Consider the following 15,687-nt stretch of genomic DNA (forward strand, 5'->3'; position numbering starts at 1 on the left):
CAGGCAGATAAAAACAAGAAAAGAAACTTTTTCTTTTTTTTTTCCATTCCTGGGGCTTGAAATCAGGGCCTGAATACTGTCCTTGGGCTTTTCCCAAGGCTAGCGCTCTACCACTTGAGCCAAAGCAACACTTCTGGCTTTTCTATGTATGTGGAATCAAACCCAGGGCTTCGTGCATGCTGAGAAAGCACCATACCAGTAGGCCAAACTCCCAGCCCCAACAGAATCTTTATCTCCAATTAACAAAACAGCAAAAACAGGCAGGGAGTTTGGCCCAGTGGTAGAGTGCTTGCCTAGCATGCATGAAGACCCGGGTTCGATTCCTCGGTACCACATACATAGAAAAGCTGGAATTGGTGCTGTGGCTCAAGTGGCAGAGCTCTAGCCTTGAGAAAGCCCAAGGATAGTGCTCAGGCCCTGAGTTCAGTCCCCAGGACTGGCCTAAAAAAAAAACAGCAAAACAGCTGGAAGTGGAATTATGGTTCAAGTAATAAAGAGTCAGCATTGATTAAAAAAAAGCCAACCAAAAGTGAAAGGTCCTGAGTTCAAGCCCCCAAATCAGTACACACATACACACACACACACACACACACACACACACACACACACACATTTTAAACACAGTCATCTGAATCCTTGAAAAACTATACCATATTTTATAAATTTGTCAATATTCTTTTTTTTTTTTTTTTGCCAGTCCTGGGCTTGAGCTCAGGGCCTGAGCACCGTCCTTGGACTTTCTCAAGGCTAGAGCTCTACCACTTGAGCCTCAGCACCACTTCTGGCTTTTTTTCTATGTATGTGGTACCGAGGAATCAAACCTGGGTCTTCATGCATGCGAGGCAAGCACTTTAACCACTAGGCCAAACTCCCGGCACCATCAATATTCTTCTTAAGCTCTTCTTAAATCCCTTCCTTTGACATTTGTTGCCTTTATTACTCAAAACAAAATTAATCTTTTCTAGATTTTTTACATAGATGCAATGTGTTTCAATATTATTCACCATCAAGATTTCAAATATTCTCCTCTTGTTAAGATTTTAAATTCACCTGGGTACCAATGGCTCATGTCTGTAATCCTAGTGGCTTAGGAGGCAAAGATCTGAGGGTCGTGGTTCAAAGCCAGCCTGAGCAGGAAAGTCCATGACACTTTTATCTCCAATAAAGAACTAGAAATCTGGAAGTGCACTATAGCCCTAGCATTGAGTGACAAAAAAAGGAAAGATTTTTATATGAATTCTGGTGACCAAAGTTGAGGTTTCTCAGCATATAAAGCCATGAGAGCACCTGGGACAGAGCCCTGGAACATTTAACATTAGGAAGTAAAGCCAAAAAGGAGGCAGCAAAATAGGCCAACATGAGGTCAGAAGAAAACCAGAGTATGGTATGAAAACTACAGGTATCTGAAGGAGAATGAAATAATCCACAAGAAGGAAGCTGCTGATGGGTTGGCTAAATGAGAGCCATCCATTAGGCTTAGTCATTGTGGAGACCAAATAACTAGCAGCCAAAGGGATATAACAAAAACCTACCCCTTACCTTCCCTATTTTCAACTTTTTGTGTGTTCAGAGGTTGCATTTATATTTCTAACTAATGCACTTACACAACTTTTTTTATTTGAACTGTTACTAGGACTTGAACTCAGGACCTCTTTTTTTCTTTTTGCTTAAGGCTAGCACTCTCCCACTTGAATCAGTGCTGCTTCCAGCTTTTAGGGGGTTAATTGGAGATAAGTGTTTCACAGTTTCTTACCCAGGCTGGCTTTGAACCTTGATTCTCAGATCTCAGCCTCTTGGGAAGCTAGGATTATGAGTACAAATCAAGGTGCCTAGCAAATGTGATATATGTGTGTGTGTGTGTGTATAATTTTATATATGGTAATGTATTTATATATACCATTCCTTCCCATATTAGATAAGATTTTGCTTCTTTTTATTTTGCCAATATGCATTCTCTTTTCCAGGCTGCCAGGAAACAAATAGCTTTAGAAACTAGACTAGTGTCTTCCTTCAGGGCAGAGGGTAGATGTGTTTATCAAGTCAATGAGTCTCTCTGGAGAGATTCAAGGCTGGCTCTTCAGTTATACTGAAGCTTAGTAAGATCTCCCTTCTCTCCCCAGAGAAGCCCTGTTTTGTTTCCTGACCAGGATAATAAAGATAATGTCTCCCCTTGAGGCAAAGGTTGGACAGGTTTGATTTTTAGACTCCAGGCCTAAAGTCCAGGAGCCCAAGTTAAGTCAGATCATTCACTCCCATATGACAAATAAAGAGACGCAGTGAAAGGCAGAGGAAAAGATACAGGCTATGGCAGCTGTTAGAAGACAGCATATCAGTACATCTTCAGCCATCTTTAGAGATGCAGACATTAGCTTCAGGTTAAATAAAGAGAATTAAAGGAATGCAGAGTGAAAACAGTCTCTGATCACAGGTGTGTGCCTGGCTGACCATGAGCTCAGCCTTTGTGCTTGGAGGAGTTTTTTGTTGTTTTGTTTTTTGGTAGGTCATGGGGCTTGAACTTGGCCTGGTCGCTATCCCTGAGCTCTTCAGCTCTAGGCAACCACCCTACCCCCTGGGACTGGGCTTTGTCCTGGAGCTCTACAGCTCAGCCAAGCCCCACTTCCAGTTTTCTAGAGATTAATTGGAGATAAGAGTCTCAGGTTCTTTCGTGCCCAGGCTGGCCGTGAACCTTGATCCTCAGATCTCAGCCTCTTGAGTAGCTAGGATGACAGATGTGAGCCACTGCCCGGAATGTGCTTGGAGGAGTTCGGAAGAAGCTGCTATTACTTTATTACAGGAACAGAACAGGGACAAGGCGGTCTCTTGAAATTTTGACTATTTGCATTAAGAAGACACCGGGGGCTGGGAGTTTGGCCTAGTGGATGAGTGCTTGTCTAGTATGCACAAAGACCTGGGTTTGACCTGTGGCTCAAGTGGTAGAGCGCTAGCCTTGGGAAAAGCCCAAGCATAGTACTCAAGCCCTGAGTTCAAGCCCAGGACTGGCAAAAAAAAAAAAAAAAGGCATTGCTTGAGAGACAGTTTGCCCTCCATACAAGGTAGCTGTAACTGAATCTTCTTTTTCTTCCTGAAAACAAGGTGACTGCAAAGGGACTGCTGCAGAAAATAGCTGGGATCAGAGGTCACCCATACAAAGTTGGGGGGCTTTTAGTTAATTCACATGGCCCAGGAGAAGCAGTTTTTAGGTTGAGAACAAGGGCAAAGATCAACAATGTGGAGCCGGGCGCGGTGGCTCATGCCTGTAATCCTAGCTACTCAGAAGGCTGAGATCTGAGGATCAAGGTTCAAAGCCAGCCCGGGCACAAAAGGACCTGAGACTCTTACCTCCAGTTAACCTCTAGAAAATGGAAGTGAGGCTTGTCTCAAGGGTCAGGCGATAGCCTTGAACTGAAGAGCTCAGTGACAATGCCCAGACCCAGGAGTAGGGTGATAGCCTTGAGCTGAAGAGCTCAGGGACAGCACCCCAGGTGGAGTTCAAACCCTATGACGCACACACACACACACACACACACACACACACACACACACACATCAACAATGTGGCTTCTTAGTTACTCTAGCAGTGGGGGGAAAGAGAAAGGAGTGTCAGAAGCCCTATAACATAACCTCGTCAGTGTCTCCAGGCAAAAGCCTTCTCTTCCCTTTTTCACCTTTCTGTATCTGATCTGATTGGGGCTTCACAACACCCTGGGACAACCTGACTTCTAAGGCAGTATATAGGCTGCTTTGAAAATTCAGATGAGCTGGGTATCCTTGGCTCACAGTTATATTCCTAGCTACTCAGAAGTTGGAGATTTGAAGCCAGCCTGGGCAGAAAAGTCCCCATGAGACTCTTATTTCCAATTAACCGCTCAAAAACTGGTGCTGTGGCTCAAGTAGTACAGTGCTAGCCTTGAGCATAAAGAGGCTCAGGGACAGCATCTAGAGCCTGAGTTCAAGCCCCACAACTGACCTCCCCCCAAATAAAGGAAAATTCAGATGGAAGGTGGTGGATTATGTCTATCATTCTAGCTACTCAGGAGTCTCAAATGTGGAGGATTACAGTTCTTTTTTTTTGTCAGTCCTGGGGTTTGAACTCAGAGCCTAAGCACTGTCCTTTGACACTTTTTGCTCAAGGCTAGCGCTCTGTTACTACTTGAGCTACAACACTACCTCTGGCTTTTTCTATCTATGTGGTGCTGAGGAATCGAACCCAGAACTTCATGCATGCCAGGTGAACACTCTACCACTAGCTTATGCTCCTGGCTCTGAGGATTACAGTTCTAAGCCAGCCTGGTCAGAAAAGTCTGAAAAATTCCATTTCCAAAATAATCATCAAAAAGCCAGGGTGGGGGTATGACTCACCTGGCAGAGCATCAGCCCTGAGTTAGCAACCTAATTGGGTGCTGTATTTGTGAGGTCAACCCTTGGTATTAGAAGAAGAAAAACAGAGAGACAGACAGTGGAGAAATCTGGATCTATGTTATATTTTCAGCTAGTCTAAAAGGAAAGAAAAACCAAACAGCTCTTGGTATCACTCACAGAGTTCACCAATTGTGACTGAAAACGGGAGCTCTTGTGTGTCTGCTGCTCTGGTGGTATTAGCTTAAAATGCTGACAGTTATGTCTGTGGAACTCCTCTGTCACTGAACTTCAAAGAGCAAATGTCATCCTGACTGGGATAGGCTTGTGTGAGAAAGAAAGATCAGTTTGGCAAAGGTGCAGCTGCAGTAGCTCTGTATCTATTTCTGACTCATTCCACTCCACGATGCTACTGCCAGCAGAGCCCAGCCCTAATTCCCTAAGTCTCCTTGTTGTCACTGTTGTCCTCTGAGTCCTAACAGTAAGTGCCACCTGTTGACTCTTTAGCTCTATGGCAGACTAGTAATCATACCTCACCGAATTCTCATGACAACCCTATAACTAATTACCATCTAAATCATCTGTAAATAGATATCTGTATATAAATGTACGAATATCATCTATAGATTATAATGTATATCCACTAATAGATGAAAAAAAACAGAGAATTTAGTTGGGCATTGGTGGCTCAGGCCTATAACCCTTGCTACACAGGAGGCTGAGATCTGAAGATTGTAGTTCCAAGTCAGAGATAGTGCCAGTTCCCTGAGGGTAAGCCCCAGGGTCAGTGCAAAAATGAAAAGAAAAAGAAATTGAGTGCTCTGTTCAAGCTCCATAACTAGCACAAAAAAAATGGAAGGAAGGAAAGAAGGAAGAAAGAAAGAGTAAGGGGATTGCAAGCATGGCTCAGTTGGTAGAGTGCTAGCTAATAAGCCAATGTATGAGGTACTGTATTTGAGTTCTGGTCTCAGACAAAAAGAAGAAATGTGTGTCAGTACTGAGGCTTGAACTCAAGACTCCATTGTTCTTTATCTTTTGTGGTGTGTGTGTGTGTGTGTGTGTGTGTGTGTGTGTGGTGTGTGTGTGTGTGGTGTGTGTGTGTGTGGTGTGTGTGTGTGTTTCCAGGTCTTGAACTCAGAGCCTAGGCATTGTCCCTGAGATTTCACACTTTACCACTTGAACCACAACTCTACTTCTGACTGTTTTACTGGTTACTTGGAGATAAGAGACTCATGGACTTTTCTGCCTGGGCTGGATTCAAACCAAACTTAATCCTCAGATCTCAGCCTCTTGAGTAGCTGGATTACAAGCAGGGGCCACCAGCATACTAGGTTGGTTGGTTTTCAGCACTACACTTTTTGTGTAACATTTACAGAATCAAGAGTTTCCAATCACCAGACTTAAGAGTGGCTCGACATTACACAGAACTGACATCCAATTCACTGATAATTGTCTCAAAGTGGCTGGATCAGAATGCTGGAAAGGAGGAGCTGGAACTGCCATCTTAAAAGGTCTCCAATCTGGGGTACAAGTCTGACCCAGGTCTCACTGGCCGCTGGTCACCTCCCCTGATTGGGTGGCTCACACCTGTAATGCTAGCTACTCAGGAAGCTGAGATCTGAGGATCATGGATCAAAGCCAGCCTGTTCAGGAAAGTCAGTGAGAATCTTATCTCCAATTGACAAGCAGGATGCTAGAAATGGAGCTAATGGTTCAAGTGGTAACGTGCTTTACCTGAGTGAGAAAGCTAAAGGACAGAGCCCAGGCCCTGAGTTCAAGCCCCAGGATCTGCAAACACACACACACACACACACACACACACACACACACACACACACACACACACAGAAAAAGAGACAGAAAGGAAGGACAGACGGAAGGAAGGGAGGAAGGAAGAAAGTTAGCTCAAAGGTGAAAGATCATGGACCACCAAAACTAGGGGGCAGCGGTGGGGCCCAGGTCGGCCAGCCCCGCCCCTCTCGGGCCCCGTCCCGCCCCTCTCGGGCCCCGTCCCGCCCCCTCTCAGGCCTCGCCCCTGCACGCCCCGCCCCGTGGCGCAGCTTGCGGTGGGTCACCCCGCGGGCCCTGCAGGACTCGGTGCCGGCCATGGGGATCCAGTCGGTGAGACCCTCGTTTTCCATCCTGTAGCCGGGAACCCTGTCCCATCTGGGTGTGGCCCGGGGTTCCCTCCGCCGACCTCGCCCTGGGTGCGGCTCGGGGCGGGGGACGCGGCTCAGTTTACCCCGCTCTCTGGCTCTGGCACGCGTTGGTGCCGGAGCTCGGGATCGTCACCCGGGGGCGGCTGGTGGCGCAGCGCGGCCTCGTCCCGCCACCCTCGGCCTCGCCGGTCCCCGCGGGGCGCTCACGCCGCCGCTCTCCCCGCAGAGCCCGGCCCTGCTGGCCTCCCTGGGGGTGGGGCTGCTCTCCCTGCTCGGCCTGGCCCTGGGCGCCTACGTGGTGCGGAGGTCCCGCCGGCCGCGGGTCACGCTCCGGGATCCGGACGAGAAGTACCTGCTGCGGCTGCTGGACAAGACAGTGAGCGGTGGAGGGGGGGCCCGGGCAGGCGCGGGGCAGAGCGCGCCGGGGTGTCCAGGTCACCCCAGATCCGCTCGCTGAAGCACTTGTGTCATCCGTTCCCAGACCGTGAGCCACAACACCAAGAAGTTCCGCTTTGCCCTGCCCACCGCCCACCACATTCTGGGGCTGCCTGTGGGTAAGGAGGCGTGGAGGGGGCTCCTTTTCCTGCTCCCCGGGGTCTTCAGTCTTCGTCCTCCGCACCCACGCCCCTGCCCTCACTGGGCTGTGGATGCCACTGGGTCCCTGTTTTAGGGTGTGGCTCCTGAGCCTCCGGCCACAGTTAGCATCCGGCAACTCTCCATCATTCCTTCCGGACTTGGTCATGCCTGCTTCCTAGCAGATACATTTCTCCCCCATTGCCCAGATTCTTGGCTCACTACGAACCACCAAAGTCCTGGCAGTCCTTGGTGGAAATCTCTGTAAGGAGATCATGCTCGCTGCTGACCTGGCTGGCTCCTCCCTGGGACCACAGCAGGAGGAAAAGTATCCAGTTCTCTCTAACTTCTTTATTTGGAAAGGATGCAGTCCTTAGGTAGTTCTCTACGGTGACCCCCAGGCAAACACGTGTACCTCTCTGCCCGAATTGATGGCAGCCTGGTCATCAGACCGTACACTCCTGTCACCAGTGATGAAGACCAAGGCTATGTGGATCTGGTCATCAAGGTAAGGGTGGAGGATGGAATCCCAGAAGCTCCCGGTCCCATTCTTCCTGGGATTTTATATTTATTAGATAGCAAGAGGTAATGGTGTCTTTCGTGGCTATGAGCAATGTTTTCAGGCTAGAGATAGAGCATGGGTGTGACCCCTGCTTCAAAGCTCTGTGACATCCCAAAATACAGTATTTTCTTCCTTTCCACCCTATCAGGTCTACCTGAAGGGTGTCCACCCCAAGTTTCCTGAGGGAGGGAAAATGTCTCAGTATTTGGATAGTCTGAAGATTGGGGATGTGGTGGAGTTCCGGGGTCCAAGTGGCTTGCTCACTTACACTGGAAGAGGTATTGCCCTGCTTTCCTTTGATTTTCATTCCTTTCCTTTTCTCTTGTGCACATGTTGGAGCTTGCTTTGGAGCTTTGCACTCTTACTTGTGCTCCTGCTTTTTGTTGTTGTTTTTCTCAAAGCTGGTGCTCTACTGCATGAGCCACACCTCCACACCTTTTCCTTTCGCTCTTCTAGTCTTTGCAGTTTTGCTCTGCATGTGCATGTGCACAAGGGACACGGCTGTCCTTCCTTCTTAATAGTGCTGATACTAGCGATGCCATGGCTCACGCCTGTAATCCTAGCTACTCAGGAGGCTGAGATCTGAGGATCCCACGCACAAAAGGACCCAAGACTATTATTTCCAGTTAACCTCTAGAAAACAGGAAATGGGGCTTGGCTCAAGGATAGAGCGATAGCCTTGAGCTGAAGAGCTCAGGGACAGCACCCAGGCCCAGGGGTAGGGTGGTAGCCTTGATCTGTAGAGCTCAGGGACAGTGCCCAGGCCCAAGTTCAACCCCCATGACCCACAAAAAAAATTTATATATATATAGTACTGATACTACAGGAAGTTGGTCTGTAGCCCATTTTCCCCTGGACACCTGTCCCCTTCCACCTGAATTCACCAGCTATGACAATCAGCTGTAGCAATTATCAGAGCAAACTCCATCTTTCTTCCTGTCTCTCACAGATTCACCCCACGAGTGGTGGAGAATCAGAAGAGACAGCTTTTAGCTCTTCCCATGGGAATAGCTGGGTGCATTAGCAAGCCCCTGGAGCTGCTCTGTGCCACTAGGGAAACTAAATTCACACTGGTCTCATGCCTGCCACCCTCACCAGTGCCAAAAGCCACTAATATTCACTGTGTAGCCCTGGGCTACTAGTAGATGGATAGAGGGCTCTTGCTTTATTGTCCCTCATGTGTATTATTGCCAGGTCTGACAACCTAAGCCTCCACCAAGTTCCAGGATCGGATTTCATAAGCAACTGCTAAACTGGTCTTGGGTATGTTTTTAATTCTGCATTTGTTTACTTAGTTTCCTGTTTTGACTTTATTTTTCTACCCTTCCCTTCACTTGACTCCTCAGGGAATTTTAACATTCAGCCCAACAAGAAATCTCCACCAGAATCACGAGTGGCAAAGAAACTGGGAATGATTGCTGGAGGGACAGGTACGGATTTCCTAAAGGGCTATTTTCTCCTACCCTTGGTGGCTGGCGCCTTACTGATCTTGATGACTTGCAAGAGATCAAGAAGTCTAGTCAAAGTCGGTGTGATGGCTCATGCCTGTAATCCTAGCTACTCAGGAGGCTGAGATCTGAGGATCAAGGTTCAAAGCCAGCCGGAACACACACATACAAAAAAATTGGTGACTCTTATCACCAATTAACCTCTAGAAAATGGGAAATAAGGCTTGGCTCAAGGGTAAGGCTGGAATTGGAGCTGAAGAGCTCAGGGACAATGCCTAGGCCCAAGGATAGGGTTGTAGCCTTGAGCTGAAGAGCTCAGAGACAGCACCAGGCCTGTTCAAGCCCCATAACCTACAAGAAAAAGAAGTCAACTAGCCAAGCTGTTAATCAAGGCATTTCCAGTAGTGCCTAGACCTACCCTGTAGCTAAAATCATAAGCAAGTAGAAAAACACATAGCTGAATGAGAGCAATGAGAATGAGAGCAATAGGTCTAATAATTTTTAGATGAACATAGAGAGGAATAGCCAAGAATGACTAGTCAAGAAGCAAGAAAATTAGCACTGGGCATTATTGGATTAGATGCATATCTGTAGTTATGAAGTAGGTACCAGTCGTCCCCTGCTGTCAATTGTGATCCAAAAAGGTTAAGTGGTTTCCACAGGTTATTTAATTGCTAATGGCTACAAGTAGGATTAGAATCTAACTCTGCCTGATTCCGAATAAAAGCCCTTAACCTCTCCAAGCAACCTTCTGGAACCCTTATCATTGAATCAAACGGTACATGTAGTCATCTATGACTTTTGAGTCCCTAACTGCTAAAGACTTTAAGAGGAAGAGTTTCAGACTGGTTTCTTTGAACGTATGTGAATATTGATTATATCCACAGTCAGCTGATGGTGGCTCATACTTGTAATCCTAGCTACTTGGGAGGCTGAGATCTGAGGATCACAGTGTGGAATTGGCCTGGGCAGGAAAGTCAGTGAGTCTCTTAACTCCAATATGCTAACAAAAAAAAGCCAGAAGTGGGGCTATAGTTCAAGTGATAGAATGCTAGCCTTGAGCACAAAGGCTCAGGGACAGTGTCTAGGCCCTGAGTTCAAACCTCAAAACCGGCAAGAAAAAACAAAAGAACATTGAAAATATCTACAAATGTAGGTGCTAGATGATACACAGGAGATGATCTGAGAATCAGATTACAGTACTAGAGGAGAATGGGATGGAGTGTGAATGAGTAGAATTAAAATTAACCAGTCTGGTGGTGCATGTCTGTAATCCTAACTTCTCAGTAATGTGGAAACAGGTTAAAAGATTCTGTCTGGGAAAAAAAAAAACCCCACTAAGCAAACAAATTAAAGCAAAAAGCCTAGGGATATATCTAAGCTTAGCAGAGGCCAGGCCCTGAGTTCAACACCCTAGGAGCAGGAAAGAAAGAAAAAGGCAAAGCTAAGGATCTAGGATAGAGACAGGATGACTGGGTCTCAGTGAGATGTCCTCATACAGGAATCACTCCAATGCTACAGCTGATCCGGGCCATCCTGAAAGTCCCTGAAGATCTGACTCAGTGTTTCCTGCTTTTTGCTAACCAGGTTGGTCTGTGCTTTTCAGTGCTGAGACTTCCAAGTTGCTGTACAAGTTTTCACTGCAAACTTTGTTGGATTGATATGGGAAAGATTTGGAAACTGGTGGGTAGTAAAGACCCAGAGCCTGTACTAGTTTCTTGTCCTCAGCAAGGCATAAGGCTCTTTATTATAATAAGGAGGAAAGACCCCTGAGTGTTGGGGCACATTTCTTCCCTTGATCCCCAAGAAAAGATGAAAAGATTTAATGCATACCAAGCTGAGCATAGAAACATAGCTCTTCTTGGTTAAAATATTCTATCCTTGTTCTTCTAAAGCATGTAAACAAAAGCAGTTCCTTCCATCCCAACTCCTGAAAGACTTGCTGTTGCTCCAGTTCCCTTGCACTTTAGCAGGTCTTTAGCATTCTTTCTCTCTCTTGGTTGGAAAGTTGTTGGAGCAGAAAACTTATTAAATGTGGATGCTTCCAAACCTTTGCTTTCCTTTTGTATTTTAGACTGAAAAGGACATAATCCTGCGGGAGGACTTAGAAGAACTACAGGCACAATATCCCAATCGCTTTAAGCTTTGGTTCACTCTGGACCATCCTCCAAAAGGTATCTTCCCTGCTCCTGGATCTCCCAATATTCCTTCATTATCTGTTTTTTTTTTGTTGTTTGTTTGTTTTTTTTTGCCAGTCCTGGGCTTGAGCTCAGGGCCTGAGCACTGTCCTTGGACTCTCTCAAGGCTAGAGCTCTACCACTTGAGCCTCAGCACCACTTCCAGCTTTTTTTGTATGTATGTGGTACCGAGGAATCGAACCCGGGTCTTCATGCATGCTAGGCAAGCACTTTAACCACTAGGCCAAACTCCCAGCCCCTCCTTCATTATCTGAATCAAGGCCTTGCCCTTCTGAGTTCTGGCTTCATGGAAACCAACCTTTCCTGACTCTGCCATAGCCCCAAGTCTGACTACATAGACACTGCTCTCCTGGTCCCTTTCCTTCCAGTTTCTACTTACCAGATGGATGGTAAGGGCTCATCCCAGGAGCCCTTCAGGGCCTTCCCCAATGGGCAGTCTTCATGGTACCACATTTCATTGCTAACATGGGTCTGGAGCATTGGTTTTCTCTTCTCTAACTTCAGATTGGGCCTATAGCAAGGGCTTTGTGACTGCTGACATGCTCCGGGAGCACCTGCCCCCCCCAGGGGATGACGTGCTGCTGCTGCTCTGTGGGCCTCCTCCCATGGTACAGCTGGCCTGCCACCCCAACTTGGACAAACTTGGCTACTCTCAAAAGATGAGATTCACCTATTGAGCATCTCCCAGCTTCCCTTGTCCCCAAGTTTGTGATTGTTCCTAATCACTGCTCAAATACTATATGCTGTCAGTTCCTGTCCTGAGACCATCAGCCTTATGTATCTTAATATGGAGATGTTAACACTGTCCCTGGACAGTGTTCCTGTAACCACGGAAGAGTGCCAAAGCTGTCATTCCTGAGAAGCCTCCTGCCAAATCTCCCTGTGACAGGAAGTCCAGGTGAGGCCCATGGAGTAGTCTGTTCTCTGAGGTCAGAAAGATAGCATTATACCTCCTTTGTACCTGTAATGGAAGGAACAGAGTATAGAGTGTGTTTTATTTAATATTCAATGCCTAACCTAGGGGCGGATTCTGTTTCTGTGAGTGCAAGCTGAATGGTCTTAACAGAGGTAGCCTATAAACATAGCAGAAAAAGAAGAAATGCATTTTTTTCCAGTACTCCAGACTTCAGAGAAAGAAGTCTAAAATATAGACTTGTCTGTCTTTCTCAGCCCATGCCTGTGCTAGAAGAAAATGACTGTGCACAATGTAAGGCTATTGCTTGTATAAGAAGACTCATTCAAATAAATAGGGCTGAAGCCTGATGTGGTTGGTCCCTGAGTGGTTTGTTGTGTCTGGGGTCCTTGTTTCCAAATGCTTGTGGGTTTGGGGAGGGAAGGCCTCCTAACACAAGAGTCCCCCAGATCTTCCATAGAGACTGAGCAATTGTGCCATGAGCTTAAATGTGAGCTGCCAATAGACTTGGGTTCATCTCTGCAGCTGTTTCAGCAAGTCAGAGCTCAACTGCTCCCTGGATGCTTTCGAGATGGGGGGAAGGAGGATGCAGATTTATGGGGATGATTTTAGAGCAAAAGATTCTCTATCAGTGGTCCTTTGAGCTCTTGATTTCACCATTTTCCCTTCTTCTCTTGGCCTTTCCTTTATAATAGTTATCCTTTAAGTTAATAAGTAGTGCCTTTCCACTCGGAAGGGGAGGCTTCCTTTTTAAAAGGTAACCTGATATTACTAGCACACAGACTTTTTGGTATCTGGCCAGAGGTGGCCTTCCCTAGGACTATCTGACACAAGTACCAGTCTCTTCTGGGGCAGAATGACCAGCTTACTCCCTCCTCCCAGGGTAGAATGAGGGCAGCCTCTTCCCATTCTGCTTTTCTAATCTCATTGAAACAAAACTTTGCTTTTATTTCAGAAGGAAGGTCATATTGTCTATGTGAAGCTATACGTTTCTGTCCCTGGCACTCCAGAGAAGAGATTTGTGACACCCTTAGAATTCACTCTGCTTAGCTAGGAGTGTGGTTCACGCCTGTAATCCTAACTACTCAGGAGGCTGAGATCTGAGGATTGCAGTTCAAAGCCAGCCCGAGCATTAAAGACCAAGAGACTCTTACCTCCAATTAATCACTAGAAAAGAAGTGGGGATGTGGCTCAAGGGGTAGGGTGGTAGCCTTGAGCTGAGAGCTCAGGGACAGTGCCCAGGCCCAGAGTTCAAATCCCATGACCTTCCCCCCCCCACCCAAAAAAAAAATCACTTCCAGAGGGCAGTAAATTCTTTTTTTTTTTTTTTTTTTGGTGGGTCGTCTGGCTTGAACTTGGCCTGAGCACTGTCCCTGAGCTCTTCAACTCAAGGCTACCACCCACCCATGAGCCCAGCCCCACTTCCCATTTTCTAGAGATTAATTGGAGATAGGAGTCTCAGGTGCTTTTTTGCCTCAGCTGGCTTTGAACCTTAATCCTCAGGTCTTAGCCTCTTGAATAGCTAGGATTACAGATGTGAGCCACCGTGCCCGGTGAGAGCAGTAAATTCTGCAAGTGGTATTCCATCAAATTCGTATGAGTTTGTGTGTGTGTGTGTGTGTGTGTGTGTGTGTGTGCATGCACACACATGTGTCTACCAGCCAGTAACCTGGTTTGAACTCAGGGCCAAGTTACTGTCCCTTAGCTTTGTTGCTTAAGGCTGGCACTCTACCAGTTGAGGGTGCCAGGGCCTTTCCTGCCCAAGCTGGCTTTGAGCCTTGATCTTCAGATCTCAGCCTCCTAAGAAGTTAGGATTACAAGTTTGAGCCACTGGTGCCTGGCTCCAAATGTGTGTGTGTGTGTGTGTGTGTGTGTGTGTGTGTGTGTGTGTGTGTGTATGTTGCTGAAGGTTGAACCCAGGATGTCTTGCATGCTAGGTAAGATAATGCTCTATCACTGAAGCCAGGCTTCAGCCTCCCATCTACATTTCTTAGCAGCTAGTAGGTGTGTAGCATGGTGATTGGAAGCCATCTCTCCTCGGTTCTGGAATGAGTGAGCCTCATCCACTTAACATACATTAATTAAGAACGTGTCACATGCCAAGCACAGTCGTGACTAAAGCTGAGGTTGGGACCTCAAAGAACTCAAAGTCTAAGGCAGAGAAGTGACAAATCATCGAGCACAACGTTCTTGACATGACTTCAGCGATTCATGGAATGTGTGTATAGGAAGGAATTGAGAAAACTCTCAGAAGAGGAAAAGGAGCCAGAAGATGAACATCTGTGAGTCAGCTATGTACCATGTACTGTGCAAACAACTTTTTGTGTGTGTGCCAGTTCTGGGACTTGAACTCAGGGCCTGAGCATTGTCCTTGGACTTTTCTCAAGGCTAGAGCTCTACCTTGAGCCACAGAACCACTTCTGGGTTTTTCTGTGTATGTGGTGTCTAGGAATCAAACCTGGGTCTTCATGCATGCTAGGTATGCACTCAACCACCAGGCCAAAGTCCTGGACCCCTATTCTTTTTTTTTCTTTTTTTGCCAGTCCTGGGGCTTGAACTTAGGCCCTGCCTAGGCACTGTCCCTTGAGCTTCTTTGGCTCAAGGCTAGCCCTCTACCACTTGGGCCACGCACCACTTCTGGCTTTTTTGTGTGTGTATATGGTACTGAGAAATTGAACCCAGGGCTTCATGCATGCTAGGTGAGCACTCTACCCCTAATACACATTCCCAGCCAAGTTGTATAATTGAACCTGTATGCTGCTTTTTTTTTTTTTTTGGTGGGGCTTGGGACTTGAACTAGGCCTGGGCACTGTCCCTGAGCTCTTCAGCTCAAGGCTACTGCCCTACCCTTGAGCCAAGCCCCACTTTCTGTTTTCTAGAGGTTCATTGGAGATAAGAGTCTCAAGTCCTTTTGTGCCCGGGCTGGCTTTGAACCTTGATCCTCAGATCTCAGCCTCCAGAGTAGCTAGGATGACAGGTGTGAGCCACTACGCCCCAACGTATGCTGTTTTCATGAATTGAAATTAAGGATTTGCCAACGGAAGTGGAGTTGATCCGTGGCAGGTAGAGCCTGAGTTTCATGAAGTTCAGGGCAGTTTGACCTAGATCTGAGGATTGTAAACTGCTTAGCTTTTTAGAAGGTCAAAGAGTAAAAGATAACAGAAGAATGTGCAAGCAAAAGCCTGAAGGAACTAAAAAGGTCACATTTAGAAAACTTAAAGTTCACTGAGGTCCACATGTCAAAGAGATAGAAGATGAAGCCTGAGAGTAGGCTGGAGCCAGTTTGCAAAGGACAAGTTGAAGACACTTCATCTGTGGAAGTTTGGAGAGTTTTATAGATCAGGTAACACATTAATGATTTTTTTTTTTTTGCCGCCCTGGGGCTTGAACTCAGGGCCTGAGCACTGTCCTTGTCTGCCACTTGATCCACAGCACAACTTCTGGATTTTTTTCTATGTATGTGGAACCAAGGAATGGA

General features: G+C 46.8%; 1 protein-coding gene across 5 annotated transcripts in view; it reads left to right on the forward strand.

The window, feature by feature from the left end:
• The window catches only part of Cyb5r1 (cytochrome b5 reductase 1), a 30,307-nt gene extending 17,741 nt beyond the window's left edge, over positions 1-12,566 (forward strand). For 3 of the 5 annotated variants that reach the window (XM_090341404.1, XM_090341405.1, XM_090341406.1), the window contains 8 exons: positions 6,742-6,891; positions 6,997-7,069; positions 7,490-7,596; positions 7,799-7,928; positions 8,997-9,080; positions 10,600-10,685; positions 11,173-11,272; positions 11,801-12,550. In XM_090341404.1, the coding sequence (XP_090197530.1) occupies positions 6,742-6,891; positions 6,997-7,069; positions 7,490-7,596; positions 7,799-7,928; positions 8,997-9,080; positions 10,600-10,685; positions 11,173-11,272; positions 11,801-11,973 (903 nt within the window). In that variant the 3' untranslated portion in view covers positions 11,974-12,550. Of the gene's footprint in view, positions 1-6,408; positions 6,478-6,741; positions 6,892-6,996; positions 7,070-7,489; positions 7,597-7,798; positions 7,929-8,996; positions 9,081-10,599; positions 10,686-11,172; positions 11,273-11,800 lie in introns of those variants that run through there. The other 2 variants (XM_090341408.1, XM_090341403.1) reach the window with 2 other exon arrangements.
• The last annotated feature ends 3,121 nt before the right edge of the window (positions 12,567-15,687 follow it).

The sequence above is a fragment of the Megascapheus bottae genome, chromosome 10, assembly GCF_031878675.1.
Source record: "Megascapheus bottae isolate mThoBot1 chromosome 10, mThoBot2.hap1, whole genome shotgun sequence".
Lineage (NCBI taxonomy): Eukaryota > Metazoa > Chordata > Mammalia > Rodentia > Geomyidae > Megascapheus > Megascapheus bottae.